The sequence below is a fragment of the Culicoides brevitarsis genome, chromosome 1 (genome assembly GCF_036172545.1).
Source record: "Culicoides brevitarsis isolate CSIRO-B50_1 chromosome 1, AGI_CSIRO_Cbre_v1, whole genome shotgun sequence".
In the NCBI taxonomy this organism is placed as follows: domain Eukaryota; kingdom Metazoa; phylum Arthropoda; class Insecta; order Diptera; family Ceratopogonidae; genus Culicoides; species Culicoides brevitarsis.
The window spans coordinates 2,331,909-2,350,827 of record NC_087085.1 but is presented as its reverse complement, the minus strand read 5'-3'; the positions used below and the strand labels follow the sequence as shown (position 1 = coordinate 2,350,827).

Below are 18,919 nucleotides of genomic sequence, written 5' to 3'. Positions count from 1 at the left end.
TTTTAATTAATTTTTTAATTAAAAATTATTTTTTTTTAATTTAATTTTTTTAATAATTATTTTTTTTTTTAATTTTACGGTATTTTGTTATTTTTTCTCTCTGGGTAGGAATTTCACGAATATCAACTGGTAACCCATCGAATTAGCATGAAAACAAAAAGCACTCACCTGCAAAATGAGAAAAAAAAATCCGATGAATTTTCGGAAATTCGAAGAAACGGACGCACTCGAGATGTGTCTCGATAATTTTTCACTTTTTCTCAGGTAATTGCACAGTAAGCCGTTTCGCGAATCATTCACAAAAATGTTTTTGGCACAAAACAAGATGAATTTACGGAGCACTTTACGTTCGAATGGTAACAGAACGAGATACTGAGTTGATGATTTGGGTGACTTTCGACATTTTTTCGAAAGAGCGTGAAGATTTTTATCGTTATCGGGGATGTGATTTTATCTGAAATGAAATTTAAAAAAAAATTAAATTAAAAAAAAAAATTAATAAAATTTATTAATTATTTTTTTAAATATTTTAAAAAATATTTTAAAATTAAAAAAAGATTTTTTTACTAACATTATAAAAATATTATACTTAAAATATTTTTTTAATTAAAATTTTGTATAAAATTTATTTATGATTTAATAATTCAATTTAAAGTACTTTTTAAATAATTGAAAAAAAAATAATAAAATTAATTAAAAAATTATTTTAAATTAAAAAATATTTGAAATTAATTTTAAAAATTTTTAATTTAATTTAATTTTTTTTTTATATTTTTTTTTAATTATTTATTAAATATTTTGAAATTTGAATTATAAAAATATTTTTAAATAAAAATTAAAATTTAATAATTTTAATTTTTTTAAAATTTTTAAAAATAATTTAAAAAAATTAAAAATTAAATTTTTAAAAAATAAAATAAATAGAAAAAATTAATTTACAAATAAATTTAATTTAATAATTTTATTTATTTATTTTAATTATTTTAATTAAAAATAATTTATTAATTTTTTAAAAAAAAAAATTTAAAAATTTTAAAAAATAAAATTAAAAAAAATTTTAAAAAATTTAATTTATGATTAATTTTTTAACTTTTTATTGTATTTTTTAAAAAAAAAAATTTTAAAAAATTTATTAAAACAATTAATTTTTTTAAAAAAATTTTTAAAAATTAATTTAAATTAATTTTTAAAAATATTTTTTTAAAATTTTTTTAATTAAAAAAAAATTTTAAAAATTTTTTAAAAAAATTAAAAATTAAAAATTAATTTTTAAATTTTATTTTATTTTTAATTTTTAAAAAATTTTTTTATTTTTTAATTTTTTTTAATTAATTTTTAAAATTTTTAAAAATATTTTTTATTTTAAAAAAAATTTTTAAAAAAACGCAATTTAACGTTAAATTATTAATTTCCTTTCATATCAATTCTCACCTGTTGAATATCCTTTGTTTTCGAAAACGATTCCTCGAATATCGCCATAGCAACCTCGATTCCTAACAAAATTGTTTGAAAAATGAAACAAGCTTAAAAAATAATTTCTCACCAAAAATGCAGCTTAAATTCGTAAAAACAATTTTAGAGAGTCAACCTCAACTTTATCGCATTGCAGGTCTCGCATGGGCTCCAAACAACAATAAACTCGCCGTTGCGACTGCGGATCGTTTAATTCTCCTCTTTGACGAGCACGGAGAACGTCGCGACAAATTTTCCACAAAACCAAGTGATCCAGCGAACGGAAAAAGCTCTTATGTCATTCGAGGTTTGCAATTTAGCCCGGATTCGAGTCGATTAGCTGTCGCCCAAAGCGACAATATTGTCTACGTTTATCGCTTGGGCGAGTCATGGAACGACAAAAAAGTGATTTGCAACAAATTTCCGCAACCTTCCGTTGTGATGTCGATGATTTGGCTCAACGGAGGTCTGATAATTGCCGGTTTGGAAGACGGAAAAGTTCGAGCGTTGCATTGCAAAAACAATAAATCGCAAACTTTGTATGGAACGGAGAGCATGGTAATCGCTTTGGCATCAAATCCACGCGGAACAGGCTTTTTGTCGGGACACGAAGATGGTTCAGTGATCAGATTTTTCATCGCCGATGAGCCTGGAGAGCCTTCGGGAAAACTTTTGAATCACACTTGCGGTCCTTTTGCTCTCGCATGGCTTCAAGGAGGCATCGTAGCTGCGGGTTGCGACAAAAAAATCCATTTTTACGACTATTTGGGGCGCGTTGCTCGCGTCTTTGATTACTCCCGAGACGACAACGAGCGAGAATTTATGACAGCAACTTGTAGTCCAAACGGGCAATCTGTGGCGTTGGGAAGTTACGACAGAATTCGCGTTTTTACGTGGTCTGCGAGACAAAACACGTGGTCAGAAACGGTAAATAAGGAGATCAAGAATTTGTATTCCGTGACGACGATCGCTTGGAGACGAGATGGCGCGAGAGTTGCTGTTGGATCTGTTTCGGGGGCAGTTTTGATGTTTGAATCTGTGCTGAAAAGGACAATTTGGCAAGATAAATTCGAAATTACTTTCGTAGCGCCGAGTCAAGTGTTGATGAAATCGTTGCAAAATACTTCGGCGCCCTTGATGATTGAATCGCAACTTGGATTGGAAATTGATGATGTTCGAGTAATGGGTAAGAATTTTTTTTAATATTTTTTCTGTCAAAAAACAAATACACATTAAAAAAAAAATTGAAAAATTATTTATAAAAATTTTTAAATTTTGAAGAAAATTAACAAATATTTAAATTTTTTGTAATTTTTTAATTTTTCACGAATTTTAAACAAATACTTTATTTATATTTTATGATTCAAACAAAAATTATTTTAAATAAAAATTTTTTATTTACTAAAATATTTACAATTTTCTTAGTTTTTACGAAAATTTTATAAAATTTTCATTTTTTAATATTTTTTCTACCAAAGAGAAATTATAAAAATTATAAAAAAAAATTTATAGAAAATTAATAAAAATCAAATTTTATAAATTTTCTCTGAATTTTCAACAAATATTTAATTTACCTAATTTTTTGAAAAATTTATATTTTTTTTAGCTTAAACTTTTTTTCAATTTTTTTTTTAATTTTATAAATACTAAAAATTTTATTCATCAAATTTTTACAATATTTTTTATTTATTTGTCAAAAAAAAAATTGTTTTCAAAAAATTAATAAAATTAAAAAAAAAATATTATAAAAATTTACGTTCAAAATTATAATTTTTATTTTATTAATTTTATTTTTTATTGAAAATATCAAAAATTATGTGTAATTAAATTATAAATTTTCTGAAAAATTATATGAAACGAAAAAAATTTTAAATTTTGTGAAAAGTAGGAAAAAAATGAAAATTTAACTAATTAAAAATTAAAATTTAATTAAAATAATCGAGAAAAATTGCTTAAATTTGATATTGAGTTGAATTAAGTGATATTTAAGATTTTAAAAAAATCTAAAGTCAAAAATTTAACATTAATTTAATTTAAATTTTTTTTTCAAATTTAATTTAAATTTTTTATTTTATTTATTTATTTTTTTATATTTTTATAATCAGAATTTTATTTTTCAAATATTTTTTTATTTTTAATTTATTTTTTTTTTTAAATATTTTAATCACTCAAAATTTAAAACGAATTAAATTTTTTTTTTTTTTTTTTTTTTTTTTTTTTAAATAATTTTTTCTAATATTTTCAAAAAATAAATTTCAATAAAAAATAAATTTTAAGAAAAATAAAATAAAATTTATTTATTTTTTTTTATTTTTCAGGCAAAGACAGCTATTTAGTAGCTCGTACGGAAGAAACTTTAATTTTGTGCGATTTGACGCGCAATCTCACGAGTGAAGTCCCTTGGATAGCAACAGGCAGACATGAACGTTTCTACTTTGAGAACCCCAATGTTTGCCTGATATTCAATGCAGGGGAATTATCTCTCGTCGAATATGGCTCAAATTTCATTTCTGGGTCAGTTCGCAGCGAATTCGTCAATCCGCACGTCATTTCTGTCCGATTAAATGAACGAGGAAACACAAAGTAAATTTTTTTTTTCTTAAAAATTTTCAAATTTAAAATTTTTTAAAATTATTTTTTTAGAAACAACAAAAAACTCGCCTATTTATTAGACATGAAGACAATTTCCGTGATGGATTTGATGACGCAATCGATAATTGTTCAAATAAATCACGATTCCAAGATCGATTGGATCGAATTATCGGAGACAGCTCACAAACTTCTCTTCAGAGACAAGAAAATGCGCTTGATTTTAGTCGATGTCGCAACTTCAAAAAAGCAAACGTTACTCGGAAAAGCTTCGTTCGTGCAATGGGTCATCGGAAGTGACGTCGCCGTTGCCCAAAGTGACTCAAATCTCGCTGTTTGGTACAACATCGACCTTCCGGAGCACGTAACGATCATGAGTGTTCGCGGGGATGTCGTCGATGTCATTCGCGAAGATGGAAAAACTGAAGTTCATACACGCGAAGGTCCCGCCGAACACGTTTATCAACTCGACGAAGGCTTGGTAGAGTTCGGAACTGCCGTAAATGACTCGGATTTCGGTCGTGCGGTGCTTTATCTCGAATCTCTGGGCGACAAACCAGCTGCTAAAGCAATGTGGCATAACTTGGCAAACATTTCTTTGGCTCAACAAAATTTACGGGTTGCCCAAAGATGCTTCGCAGCACTCGGAAATGCCTCAAAAACGTTCTATTTGAGCGAAACTATCAAAATTGGGGAGAAATTTGAACAGGAAACAGGTCAAAGTAGCATGGCATGTCCCGAAGTTCGTGCCCGGTTGGCATTATTGGGCGGCGATTTGCGTTCCGCGGAGCGAATTTACATCGAACAAGGCGATATCGAGGCAGCGTTGAAGATGTACATCGATTTGCGACGATGGGATGACGCCATAAAGCTCGCCGAACGTCGCGGGCATCCCGAAGTTCAAGATTTACGTGACAAACAAATGGCTTATTTGCTGAATTCGGGTCAAGAGGAGAAAGCAGGACATGTTTTGGAGGAAAGAGGCGACAAAGATAAAGCCATGAGTCTTTATTTGAAGGCAAATAAGCCCGCAAAAGCAGCGAGATTGGCTCTAAAAACGCCTTCTTTGCTCCAAAATGACGAATTAATGGCGCGCGTCACTTCAGCCTTGATAAAATCCGAAATTTACGAACTTGCAGGCGATTTGGCGCAAAAAATATCTCAACCCGAGAACGCAGTTTCACTTTATCGCAAGGGAGGAGCTTACGCAAGAGCTATTGAACTCGCTCGTCACATCACACCCGACGAAGTTACGACTTTGGAAGAAGAATGGGGCGACTGGCTTGTCTCAAAACGTCAACTTGACGCCTCAATTAGTCATTATATCGAAGCTGCTGCCACAAATAAGGCCTTAGAAGCTGCTGTCGGGGCAAAACAATGGCGCAAAGCCGTTCAAATCGCCAAAGTTCTCGATGAACCCGAAGAAATTCGCAAATATGCGCCCGAACTCGCGGAGCATCTTTCCCAAATTGGCGATTTAGCGACGGCGGAAGACATTTTGTTGCGTGCCGAGCTCTACAGAGACGCCATTGAACTGTTGAATAAGCACGGGCAATGGGAAAAAGCCTTTGATATTGCGGAAAAATTTCTCAGCAACACCGACGACGTGCGTGATATGTTTTTGGATCTCGCAAAATCCTTGGAAGCGAAGCAAAAATATCGAGATGCGGAGAAAATTTTTATTACAATCGGAGAACCTGATCTCGCGATTCAGATGTACAAAAATTTGGAAATGTACGATTCGATGATCCGATTGGTCGAGAGATATCACAAGGATTTGGTCGAAAGTACGCATTTGAATTTGGCGAGGCAGTTGGAGGGTAAGGCAAAGTATAAACAAGCTGAAGTGCATTTTATAGCAGCGAACGATTGGAAAGCGGCGGTTCACATGTATTGTCTTGCTTCGAAATGGGAGGATGCGTATCGCATTGCCAAACAAAAAGGTAAGATTTTTTTAATTTTTTTAGAAAATAATTTGAAAATCTTTAAAAATTAATTAATTATTTATTTTTTTTTTCAAAAATTTTATTTTTTATTGAAATTATATGATTCGAAAATTAATTTTAAACAAAAAAAAAATTGTTTTAAACTTAAATTAAATATTATTTAAGATTTATTATTTATTTATTGAAATTTATTACTTTTTTTATAAATTAAATTTAAAAAATTTTTAAAGAATTAAAAAAAATCGATAATAATTTTGCAAAAAAATTATTTAAATTTTATTTTTTTTATAAAGTTAAAAAAAATTAAGTTTAATAATTTTTAATAGAATTATTTAATTTTATTTATAAAACAAAAAAATATTTTTAATAAAAAAAAAATTAAAAGAAATACAAATAAAGAGAAAGTTTGAAAAATTAAAAATAATTTTTGAAAATTCAAATTTAAAGAAAAATTTTAAAATTAAAAAAGATGTTTTAAAAATTTAAAATAATTAATATTTAAATTAATAAATTTAATTCATTTAAAAATAACTTAATTAAAAAATTAATTTCAGAATTAAAAAAAAGTCTTAAATAATTTTAAAAATTTTTTTATTTTTACTATTTTTTAATATTTTTACTGAATTTGAAAAAATTAAAAAAAGTTATTGTAAAAAAATTTAATTATATTCTAAATTTTATAAATTCATTTTTTTATAAAATTTATAATTTTTTTTTATAAAAATTTAAATTTAATAAAACTTAATGAAGTTTTTAATTTTAAAGAAACAATTTTTTCGAATTATATAAAAAAATTAAAAGAAAAATTTAAATAAAAAATTAATAAACATAAAAAATTTTAATCCAATAAAATAATAAATATTAACGAAAAAAAAATAAATTTAATTTAAATTAATAAAATTTATTTAAATTAATTTAATTTAATTAATTAAAAATTTCACAAATATTTTTTTAACAAATATTGACAATACCTACATTATTGTTGAAATTTTCAAGAAAACAATTTAAATAATTTTTAATTAAATTAATAATTTTTTTAAAAAAACAAAATTAAAGATAATGTTTGAAAAAATATTTAAATTTAAAAAAATCTTTAAAAATTTTAAATTAAAGTTATAAATTAAATTGATTTAAAATCTTAAATTAAAAAAAATAGAAAAAGTAGTCGTCTAAAGAACGACATACTATACCGCATTTCGATATTACATACATATCTTTATTGTTGTCCTCACTTTACAATTTCATACTCCTCATTTCAATTTTCCGAACTTTTTATCAACTACAGACTTTCCATTGAAATGCATATATTTCATAATTTTGTACCCCTAATTTCACATTTTCGTACTCCTCGGTCATGAAATTTTTCAAGTCAAGTTTTCATCAACTTTCGATGGATAAAGCTAAAATTGAATAAATATTCATTCTAAAGTTCATTTCTGTTCATATTGAAAAAGAAGAAAAACGGTCATGAAATTTTTCAAGTCAAGTTTTAATCAACTTTCGATGGATAAATATTCTTAAATATAAAAATTGAATAAATATTCATTCTAAAGTTCATTTCTGTTCATATTGGGTCGATATTTGACGTAACAAAAAAATCAGAGTTTGGAGGTTCAAACTCTGATTTTTTTTGCAAGTCATTTTTTGATCACTTTTAAGCCTAAAATTGAATAAATATTCATTCTAAAGTTCATTTCTGTTCATATTGGGTCGATTCATTCAAATATTCATTCTAAAGTTGATTTCTGTTCATCGATATTTGACGTAACAAAAAAATCAGATTGGAAGTAAAAACGCTGATTTTTTTTGACATCAGTTTGGAGGTTCAAAAATTGAATAAATATTCAAATATTGGGTCGATATTTCGATATTTGACGTAACAAAAAAATCAGATATTAAACGCTTGATTTTTTTACAAGTCATTTTTTGATCACTTTTAAGCCTAAAATTGAATAAATATTCATTCTAAAGTTCATTTCTGTTCATATTGGGTCGATATTTGACGTAACAAAAAAATCAGAGTTTAGAGGTTCAAACTCTGATTTTTTTTTTTGCAAGTCATTTTTTGATCACTTTTAAGCCTAAAATTGAATAAATATTCATTCTAAAGTTCATTTCTGTTCATATTGGGTCGATATTTGACGTAACAAAAAAATCAGAGTTTGGAGGTTCAAACGCTGATTTTTTTACATGTCATTTTTTGATCACTTTTAAGCCTAAAATTGAATAAATATTCATTCTAAAGTTCATTTCTGTTCATATTGGGTCGATATTTGACGTAACAAAAAAATCAGAGTTTGGAGGTTCAAACTCTGATTTTTTTTGCAAGTCATTTTTTGATCACTTTTAAGCCTAAAATTGAATAAATATTCATTCTAAAGTTCATTTCTGTTCATATTGGGTCGATATTTGACGTAACAAAAAAATAAGAGTTTGGAGGTTCAAACTCTGATTTTTTTTGCAAGTCATTTTTTGATCACTTTTAAGCCTAAAATTGAATAAATATTCATTCTAAAGTTCATTTCTGTTCATATTGGGTCGATATTTGACGTAACAAAAAAATCAGAGTTTGGAGGTTCAAACTCTGATTTTTTTACAAGTCATTTTTTGATCACTTTTAAGCCTAAAATTGAATAAATATTCATTCTAAAGTTCATTTCTGTTCATATTGGGTCGATATTTGACGTAACAAAAAAATCAGAGAGGTTCAAACTCTGATTTTTTTTGGAGGAATAAATATTCAAAAGTTCATTTCTGTTCATATTGGGTCGATATTTGACGTAACAAAAAAATCAGAGTTTGGAGGTTCAAACTCTGATTTTTTTTGCAAGTCATTTTTTGATCACTTTTAAGCCTAAAATTGAATAAATATTCATTCTAAAGTTCATTTCTGTTCATATTGGGTCGATATTTGACGTAACAAAAAAATCAGAGTTTGGAAGTTCAAACTCTGATTTTTTTTGCAAGTCATTTTTTGATCACTTTTAAGCCTAAAATTGAATAAATATTCATTCTAAAGTTCATTTCTGTTCATATTGGGTCGATATTTGACGTAACAAAAAAATCAGAGTTTGGAGGTTCAAACTCTGATTTTTTTTGCAAGTCACAAATATTCATTCTAAAGTTCATTTCTGTTCATATTGGGTCGAAATAAAATTGAATAAATATTCATTTTTCATTTCTGTTCATATTGGGTCAACGTTTTTTTGACGAAACAAAAAAATCAGCGATTGGAAGTAAAAACGCTGATTTTTTACATGCCATTTTTTGATCACTTTTAAGCCTAAAATTGAATAAATATTCATTCTAAAGTTCATTTCTGTTCATATTGGGTCGATATTTGACGTAAACTTTTGATGGATTTCAAAGCTAAAATTGAATAAATATTCATTCTAAAGATGATTTCCATCAAAATCTCCATGATTTTTAAATAAATAAAAAAAAATTTTTTGGGGCACAGCGTTACTGACACACACACACACACACAGACGACAAGTCGAATTTAATACCGCATTTTTTCTTCGAAATGCGGTAAAAAAATAATTTCAAAGCATTAAGAAAAATTCTTAATTTTTTTTTTTTTAATTTTCTAATTTAAATTCATTTATTTTTTATAAACAGGCGGCGAAGATGCCTCAAACCAAGTCGTTTTCATGTGGGCACGTTCCTTACCTTTGGAAGCTGCAGCGAGACTCCTCACGAAAATGGGTCAACTCGAAAGCACAGTCAACTTTGCTTGCGAAGCGGGGCAATTCCAGTTCGCTCTCGATATTTGTCGCGTCACTGAAAAACCCGCCGACGAAGTTCACTTAAAAATCGCCATGGTTCTCGAAGACGAAGGCAAATTCCACGAAGCTGAAGAAGAATTTTTACTCGCCAACAAACCGCGAGAAGCAATTATGATGCACACTCATTCAGGAGATTGGAAATCCGCCATTCGCATCGCAGAAAAATTCATCCCCGAAGCAGTGACGGAAATTCTGATGAGTCAAGCGAATGCCGCGTTGGAAAGTCGAAATTATCCCGAATACGAGGCTTTGTTGATTCGAGCTGAACGCCCTGAAATCATCATTCAACATTACAAAGAGTACGGAATGTGGAGTGATGCGATGCGTGTGGCTCGTGAATATATGCCCGCCGCCGTCTCGGAGCTGCAAAAACTTCAAGCGCGTTCAAGTCATGCTTCGACGAACGATTCTCGATATTTGCTTCAACAGGCGTCGGATTATGCGAGAAATGAAGAATTTAAAAAAGCAGCTGAAAGTTTGCTTCAAATCACGACGCAGAATTCCGACGATGGAACAGTTGAACGAGCTTTGATGAGAGCAGCGGAAATTTGTAACCAATTTCTCGAAGGAGACGATGCGCAAGAAATCGCTCATGAACTTGGACCTCGACTCATGGCAATTAATCAAATAGGACCCGCAGCGCAACTTTATTTGGCGGCAGAATTACCGAAAGAGGCAGTTGATGTCTTTATTCGCACGGAAAATTGGAACAAAGCGAGGCGATTGGCGAAGGAAATTGACTCGGGACTTGTTGCGTATGTCGAACAGCAGCAAAAATCACGTTTGAGGAATGAGGGAAATGTTGAGCAATTGGCTGATATTGGTAAGAAAATTAAATTTGAGTGAAAATTTTATGTTTTGATGAAAATTTTTTACAGATCTCATGGGCGCTTTGGATTTATTGGCAGAAGAAGGTCAATGGACTCGTTGTATTGAAAAAGCGAAGCAACATAGCGGAGCTGTAAGTAGAAAAAATATTTTTTTAACATTTGAAGTTAAGCCTTTAATTAATTTTAATGGGAATTTTAAAATATTAAATAAGAGATAAATTGAATTTTGATTTGTTTTTTTAAAAAAAAATATTTTTTAGTTTTAATTTTTTTTTAAATATTTCTCATAAATATTTATATAGTTTACTTTTTTTTATTTTTTACAAAACAAAAATTCTTAAAAATATTTTAGATTTTTTTTTATAATTTAATTAAAATTTAAATACATATTGAATAATTTAAATTAAATTTTAAATAAAAAAATTATCCACTTTTTTTAATTTTTAAATTTATAAATATTGAAAATTAGAAAATTTTGAAAAAAATATATTTAATTTGAAAATAATAAATTTTAATTTGAATTTATTTTAAAATCATCAAAAACTCGTTTAAAATTAAGTAGTTGATTTTTTTTTCATTTTAATATTTTAAATTTTTATTTTTTTATAAATTATTTCTTTCTTTAAAGATTAATTAATTAAATTCATTTTTCACATTTAAAAAAAATTCTTGAAAATATTTTAGAAAATTTTAATTTTTTTTCATTAAATAAAATTTTTAAATATTTTTTAAAATTAAAAATTTAATAAAAAAAATAGGAAAAAAGTTGAACTAACTAAATAATATTAAAATTGAATTTTTAGTAAAAATAAATAATTTGAAAGACATAAATTTAATTTAAAAATAAAACAAAAATAATTAATTGATTAAAAAAAGTAATTTTAATGACTTTCACTCAGCTTAAAAAAAATAATTTAATTATTTTTAGAAATAAAAAAGTGTTTAGAATTTTTTTTATATTTAAAATGAATAATTTTTAATTAAAAAAAAATAATTTTTTTTATAAAATATTTAGAAAAAAAAATTTAATTTTAATTTGAAATTGAATTTTTCATAAAAAAAAAATAGAAAAATTAATTTAAAAAAATCGATGAATAATTAAACTAAAATAAAATTATTTTATTTTCCTTTAAATTTATTTTTCAAGACTTCCATTAAATTTTTTAATGAAAAATTTTTGGATTTTCTTATATTTTCAGGTCCTTCAAAAGTACTTAGCTCTTTACGCTGCTCAACTCGTACGTGATCACGATTGCACTGCTGCCCTAAAACTCTACTTAATTCACGGATCTCCCGCCTTGAAGCAAAATTACAACATTTACAACCGAATTGCCTTGGAATGTTTCACTTTGCGTGAACCCGAAGGCGCTACAATATGGAAAGACCTTCGAACTTTCCTTCTACAAGTCGTCACGTCACTCAAAAACAACGAATCCAACGACACCGAGGCTCTCGATCGCTTCGAACAACTTCTCCTGATCTCTCATTATTACGCAACGCGAACAGCCTGCCGTCAAATTTCCGCCTTGCATGGAATCGCAGTTCGAATTTCCGTTGCTTTGCTTCGTTACACAGACATCATCCCCGTTGACAAGGGATTTTTCGAGGCAGGCATGGATTTGCGTTCAATTCATCGCGAATCCGAAGCTTTTGTCCTGTTGAATCATTATCTCGACGTTTGTGATGCAATTGAGGAAGGTTCGGGCAATTTAGTGGATCATTCTGACCTTGCAGCGACAGATTTTCCGAGTTCTGTGCCAATTCCGGCGGAGTTGCATCTGAAAAATGAGGAAAAATTGCACGAGGAGGTTCGAGAATGGATCTTGGCGGTCAGTATGGATCAGAAAATCGATCAAACGCTCCCCACGGACGACCGAAATTTGTATGAATCGAGTTTGGGATTGTCTGATATGCCTTGCATCGTGTCAGGATACCCGATTATGGGACGTACGCCGGTTATTTTTCAACGATCTCATCGTTTGGCGAATAGGGAGGCATGGAGTAAGCTCACAGTAGCAGCAAAAATGTCACCAAACAGCGAAATTACGGATTGCATTCAATTTATCGAGAAATGGTGTGGCCCGGCAAATTTTATTTCGATGTAAAAGCACCTCAAAAGTAACAAAAGTAGCATTTTTCGCACGAAATATTAAAAAAATTCAAAAAAATCTCTTAAAAACGTTGAATTTTAAATAAAAAGTGAAATTTTTGCACCAAACCAAAGGAAATAAAACCAAAAAATATCACTTGAAGGCTATATATTGTCTCACTGAATTGAAATTTCTCCCATTTCACCACAAAAAAATTAAAAATTGACTACATATTGGATTAAAATATGATTTTTTCGATTAAAAATTATTTCAAATATCGGAAAAATTCCAAATTTCTTCGTAGCGATGATGATTTCCAACAACTTCTTGAGACAACAAATGACCTTGATGGTGCATCAAGTCAGCAGTTGACAAAAAATAACCTTGCTGACCATTTGCGATGTTTTTCGTAGTAACAGGGAATTCGTGTGCAACAGCATTTCTACAAAAAAATCATAAAATTTTAATCAAAGTCATAAAAAATCAGACAAGGAATAAACTTACGGCTGTTGCAAACCACCCTCGGTCCCATCAGCGGCGTTATTCTTCTTGAAATTATGCGGAGAATTGCGATTGTAACGTCCCCAGATGCTGTTCATCATTTTCTCGTTGTACTTTACAGGAGATAATTTCGAGAAATCTGAAAAAAATTATTTATTAATTTTTTTTTAAGTTTTGAAGGAAAAAAAAGGTAAAACTTACGTTGCTTTAAGTCAAAGCGCCCAGGTTTTTCGTCATGAGACTCATTTTTGCATACCGCAACGTGCTGTTGCATTTCTTTGACTTTTCGTACGGCAAAGGCTCCTTGTGGTAATGACGGCATTTTGTAACAATCTGAAAAATATTAAAAATTTTTGAATTAAAAATTGTTTTTTATGAATTTTTATATTTTTTGATAAATTTTTTGAAGTTAAAATGATTAGTTAAAAATCTTAATTATTTTTTTTTTATATTTTGCTGAGTTTTTTTGAATGAAATTATTAATTTTAATAATTAATTTCAAATTAAATTCAATTAATAATTAATTTAATTTAATTAATATTAATTAATTAAATTTAAAATTTATTTTAAAAAATTATTTTTTATTTATAGATTTAATTAAATATTTTTTTAATTTAATAAATATTTTGCAAAAAAGAAATAAATAAATTTTCAAAATAATTGGATTTAAAAAAATAAATTTAAAAATTTAATTATAAAATAATTTTAAAATCAAATTCCTTAAAAATTATTTTTTTTTAACATTTTTAAAATTTTTAAAAATTTTTTAAATTCCTTAAATTTCATTTTTTTTTTAATTATATAAATAAATTTATTATATAAAATAATTTTTTAATTTTTAATAATATTAATATCATTTTTTTAAATAAATTTTAATTAAAATCAATTTTATTTATTTTAATTTCTTATTTATTTTTTTCTTTTTTTAAAAATTTAATATTTTTTTCTCTCAAAATAAATTTTCAACTCAGATAAAAATTCACTTTCATTTTTTTTCAAATCACGTGCATTTGCAAGGTAAAAACATTCATTAGGCTTCATTTTCAACGAAAAAATAAGAGAAAATTTTTAATTAGTTCAGTATTTGACCAACTTCAGTGCAAAAAAATTATAAAAATATTCCATGTCGTGTCTCAAAATGATTCTTTATCGTTACTACTACTGCAAAATCCTCGAATACTTTCTCGGCGAACAATGGCCTCTCATTGCAATTGCGACAATTGACTCTCCATTGCATAAAATTCGAGGAAATGTAACTTTCACACAAGAATCCTGCATGGAAGATGTTAAAATTCGCGCAGAAATTACCGGATTGATTGGATGTCATGGCTTTCAAATTCACGAATTGGGCGATTTGAGTGACGGATGTCAAAGTTTAGGCGATAAATTGGAGTCCATCGAAATGTAAATTTTAATTTTTTCTTCAAAAAAAATTTTTTTTTCTTCATAAAAATTCGATTTTTAGGTCAAAGAAGGAGTTTTACCGGAAATTTGTTCAAAAAGACCGGATAAAAAGACAAAATTTTCAACAAAAAAGGAGAATCTTCATCTTTCAGGTCCTTTATCGATCATTGGAAGAAGTGTCATAATCCACAAAAACAGCAACGATTCAGGTCAAAGTGAATATTTTGACTCACAGATGAAGAAAAATTCCGGTAATCGAATAGCTTGTGGCATAATTGGTCAAAAAATTTCAAAGCAACTCGATGCCACGAGAGAATCATGCGAGCGAAATAATTTTATTCGTTAATTTGTTGCAAGAACGTGAACTAAAACTTCCTGATTTGATATTTTCTAATTTTTTAAAAATTATTTTTTTTTCTAAAAATGTCACTTTTAGCAATTTTATGTTATCAGCTCTATATAAATTTATAATATTTTGCGATTTATTTCTTTTTATATGTTTTGCACATGATTTTATTGCTCATTATTTATTATCATCTTGTCAGAGAAGACATAATTTTTATTTTTTTTATTACTTTTTTATATAAATTTATTCTTTTTACCTTCACACACTTCGAAAATCACGTTGGAAATGTAATTTCTGTCCAGAAGGAAATCTCCTTCTGCGGTTTCGATTTTTTCGATTGAAATTATCGGACTTTGAGTAATTATTTTTTCACACTTCACCATTAAATTCTCAAGTTTCTTTAAAAATTCAGAAAATTATTTAATACTTTTTAATTGTAAATATCACGTTTGGCTTAATTAAGTTTTTTATGAACTTTGATCACAATTTTTTAATATATTTTTTTAAAAAATATATTTTTATTTGCTTTATTTTAATTTCATTCGATTTTTTTGTCAATTTTTTCTTTTTATTTATTTTCTTTGTACTTTTGTACACTTTTAAGATTTTTTTGTCAATTGGCAAAAACAAAAAAAATATTTGCGACTTTGTTTTATTTAGTTTAATGAGGCAAGATTCGCGGGGAGCAGTAGAGAGAGATGCTCGTCAGTCGATGTTTCGTTCACAAATGAGAAAATCTGTCTGAGGTCACTTTTATTTTGTGGAACGGGTTATCAGTAAATCGTTGAAAGGCTATCGGCAATTCTGTTTCTTGTATTTATTGATTAGGGAGGAATAAAGTTTAAAATTTTTATTCTTTTACATAATTTTTTTTTCAAAGAAATATTTTTTTATTTTTTTTTTATAAATTTATTATTAATAATTTTTTGAAATTAATTTTTAATTATTAATAATTATTTTTTTAATTATTTTTCATAAATTAAATTTTTTTAGTTTAATTATTGAAAATTAATTTCATAAATAAATTAATTAATCATTAATTCAATTTTTAAAAAATTATTAATTAAATTTATTAATTTTTTTTATTTTTTAATTAATTTAAATTTTTATTAATTTAAAAATAAATATTTTTTTAAAAAAATTAATTATTAATTTAATTTTTAAAAAAAATAATTAATACTTAAATAAATTCAATTATTTTATTTTCTTTTATTTTTTATTAAAATTAAAAAAATGTAATTAATAAAATATTATTTATATACGATTTTTATATTTTTTTAAAATTTTATTAAAATAAAATAAATTAATTAAAACTTAAAAAAAAATCTTCTTAATATTAAGAAAAAAAATTATTTGAATGAAAAATTATTTTTTCATAACATTAATTTAAAATTTTCAAGTATTTCATATTAAATTAATGACAACTTTATTCCTCCCTAATGTACAATATACATAATAAAGACAATAAAAACAAAGTAATTTCTCGCTTGTATTAGCCGAGATGAAATAAAGAGCAAAATTACTACTAAAACGTTTACTAAAGAACATAAAATTAAATTTACTCCATTTTTAGCTATTACTTTTTTTTATTCCTTTAAAACTGTCTAAAACATTTTTTTTGCTCTTAGAGACATAAAACTTCCAGAAATAGAATTTATTCTGCCTCACGCATACGAATAAAAATTGTTGATAAGCAAGAATTGTCTGGCATAATCAAGAATTCTGCCAAAAAAAAATTTTTTTGTCTGTAAATTTAATTTTTTTCTTCATTTTACAATTTTTTACACACGAATTTACAAGACAAGAGAAAAAAATGTAAATAGTGAGTATTAATCATCATCGTTCGGTTATCAGTTTGTAAATTAGTTCGATCGCGAGACGTTTGAAAAGAACTTTTTGAATATTTTCTTTTTAATTCTAATAAAATGTTCTTTTAATCATCCAAGTTTTTAAAGTCATTGGACAGTTCATGCAAAAAGTCACGTAGGCAGAATTATCTCCTGAATATTAATGGGAGAAAGAAAAATAAGACAACAAAATGTCGTAAAGATTTTTTTGTTTTATTTGTTTTTAAATAGGTTTGGAGTAAATATTGCTAATTGCTAAAAAAAAGTAACGCGTGGAAATCGTAAAAAAATATTATCTGAATTTTTTATTGGAGAAATTTAAAATATTTTTTAAAAATTTTTTCTATTTTTTTAAATATTTTTTTTTATTAATTAATTAAATATTTTTAAATTTATTTTTTGCTTTTATTAAAAAAATTAGAAAAGCAAAAAAAAAAATAATTAATTTACATTTCTTTATTATTTTGCTATATAAAAAATAAAAAATTAATAATTTTTTTTAAATTAAATTTCATTTAATTTTTTTTATCTACAGAAACGAAAAAAATAATTTTTAAATAAATTTTAATAAAAGAATTAAAAAAAATAATTTTTAATTTTTCTTTTTTTAAATTAATAATATTTTTTTATTTTTAAATAATAAAAATTTTATTAATTAATTAAATAAAATAATTAAATTAATATTTTTGTCAAAAATTTAATTTAATATTTTTTTTGGGTAAAAAATGAAAAAAGATTTTCAATTTTTTTGCAAAATTTTTTATATAAAAATATTTTTAAAAAATTACCTTCAAAATCCAGCCAATCCCTAAAAAGCTTAAAACAACGAAAAACAGAGGCAAAAACGCCCGTTAACGTCTTTTCTTCTTGAACAGTCTTCGTCTTAAATTTCTTCACTTCACTTTTTTCACAAAAAAATAACACTTTTCATGTGTAAAGATGTCAAACGACTAAACGTGAGATGTTTTGGCAAACAATTAAGAAAAAACATGCTAACCTTGATGACCTTTCGTTTCAAAAAAAAAATAACAAACATTCATGATAAAAGTATGACAAAAATTTTGCAAAAAAAAATCAAAAAAATTTTTTTTCAAGGATGTCTTAAAAAATTCTATCGAAGAAATAGTTCAGTAATTAAATAAACACAAAACATGAAAATAATAAATAACTAAAAAGATAACACAAATCACAAACAAATAAAATCCATAGAATACATAGTTTGAAATGTCAACAACAACAACCAAAAGTGTAAACATATCTTAATCAATAAAGATGACGCGCGCATAATACGTCATTAATTCAATGTACAGCCGGTTAAAAAATTGCATGCTTATCACTTTTGCTGACACCACGTCTGAAGACCTTTTGTCAGGTTATCATATATAAATATTTTGTCTATATATTATTTATATATGTTATATACCTACAATTATATATAATTAAAACATATTTTTAATTTATTATTTATTTTTATTTTCTTTCCCTTTTATTTATTTATTTTTTTTATTTATAATATGCTTCTTTGATTTGTTTCCGTAATTATTACACCTTTTTTTTAAATATATACTTTTATTTTTTTGTATGATCTTTTTATACTTTTATTAATATTTATTAATTTTTAACTTTTTTTTAAATTATTTTTTTTATATTTTCGCTTCAAATAATTTTTTTTAATAATAATTATTTCAATAAAGTCCCTTTGATTTTTTTTATAATTTTTATTTTTTTTTTATTTTAAATATTTTTTAAATATTTAACGAGATCAAACATATATAATAATTATATATAACATAAACTTGTCAATTTAATACAAATATAATGATGGGGATAATTAACATAACTTTTGGAATTTTTTTTTTAAATATTTATTGTCTTTTGAAATATGTATGGGTTCAATATATGAATAATATATTTTTTTTTTTGTGTGTAAATAAATTTCTATTATTTTTTTAATATATATTTTTATTGATTTTTTAATAAAATATATAAATTAAAGCAAAAAAAAAAATTCTTTGGCTTAATGAATGATTATCTGATTGCTGATATATTTTTTAAAAATACTTTATTGAGCAACAAATTAATAAAATTAACTAAAATTTAATTAATCGCAGGACTTTTTTTTATTT

The 18,919-nt window shown here is 25.7% G+C and overlaps 4 protein-coding genes across 5 annotated transcripts in view; 2 read left to right on the top strand and 2 right to left on the bottom strand.

Moving 5' to 3' along the window:
* Positions 1–436, bottom strand: part of LOC134827672 (cytochrome b5 reductase 4) — a 40,797-nt gene extending 40,361 nt beyond the window's left edge. Inside the window, exon 1 of the mRNA XM_063840432.1 lies at positions 169–436. The gene's annotated coding sequence lies outside the window, so the exon portion shown is untranslated. The remainder of the gene's footprint in view (positions 1–168) is intronic.
* Positions 1–18,919, top strand: part of LOC134836707 (enoyl-[acyl-carrier-protein] reductase, mitochondrial-like) — a 226,824-nt gene that overhangs the window by 194,791 nt on the left and 13,114 nt on the right. The gene's annotated exons all lie outside the window — the stretch shown is intronic.
* On the top strand, positions 1,549–12,713 carry LOC134838031 (intraflagellar transport protein 172 homolog). Its single transcript, XM_063853473.1, has 6 exons — positions 1,549–2,638; positions 3,771–4,035; positions 4,096–5,984; positions 9,609–10,598; positions 10,654–10,736; positions 11,805–12,713. Exons 1-6 carry the CDS (start codon positions 1,549–1,551, stop codon positions 12,708–12,710), a joined length of 5,223 nt encoding a protein of 1,740 aa, XP_063709543.1. The 3' UTR covers positions 12,711–12,713.
* LOC134838032 (uncharacterized) lies at positions 12,849–17,729 on the bottom strand. 2 transcript variants are annotated; one of them, XM_063853475.1, is made up of 4 exons: positions 17,582–17,729; positions 13,398–13,529; positions 13,200–13,335; positions 12,849–13,137 (listed from the first exon to the last, which is right to left on the bottom strand). In XM_063853475.1, exons 2-4 carry the CDS (start codon positions 13,516–13,518, stop codon positions 12,966–12,968), a joined length of 429 nt encoding a protein of 142 aa, XP_063709545.1. In that variant the 5' UTR covers positions 13,519–13,529; positions 17,582–17,729; the 3' UTR covers positions 12,849–12,965. The 2 variants fall into 2 exon arrangements, with proteins under 2 accessions (XP_063709545.1, XP_063709544.1); XM_063853474.1 differs by lacking the exon at positions 17,582–17,729 and adding an exon at positions 15,203–15,662.

What these genes read in the sequence shown, in the direction of transcription:
- LOC134838031 (XM_063853473.1), top strand. Translation starts at nt 1,549, where the DNA reads ATGCAGCTTAAATTCGTAAAAACAATTTTAGAGAGTCAACCTCAACTT. An exon ending in TGATGATGTTCGAGTAATGG is followed by an intron (nt 2,639 to 3,770) that starts GTAAGAATTTTT and finishes TTTATTTTTCAG; the next exon opens with GCAAAGACAGCTATTTAGTA. An exon ending in AATGAACGAGGAAACACAAA is followed by an intron (nt 4,036 to 4,095) that starts GTAAATTTTTTT and finishes TTATTTTTTTAG; the next exon opens with AAACAACAAAAAACTCGCCT.
- LOC134838032 (XM_063853474.1), bottom strand. Translation starts at nt 15,329, where the DNA reads ATGGTGAAGTGTGAAAAAATAATTACTCAAAGTCCGATAATTTCAATC. An exon ending in GATTTTCGAAGTGTGTGAAG is followed by an intron (nt 13,530 to 15,202) that starts GTAAAAAGAATA and finishes AATATTTTTCAG; the next exon opens with ATTGTTACAAAATGCCGTCA. An exon ending in GAGGGTGGTTTGCAACAGCC is followed by an intron (nt 13,138 to 13,199) that starts GTAAGTTTATTC and finishes ATTTTTTTGTAG; the next exon opens with AAATGCTGTTGCACACGAAT.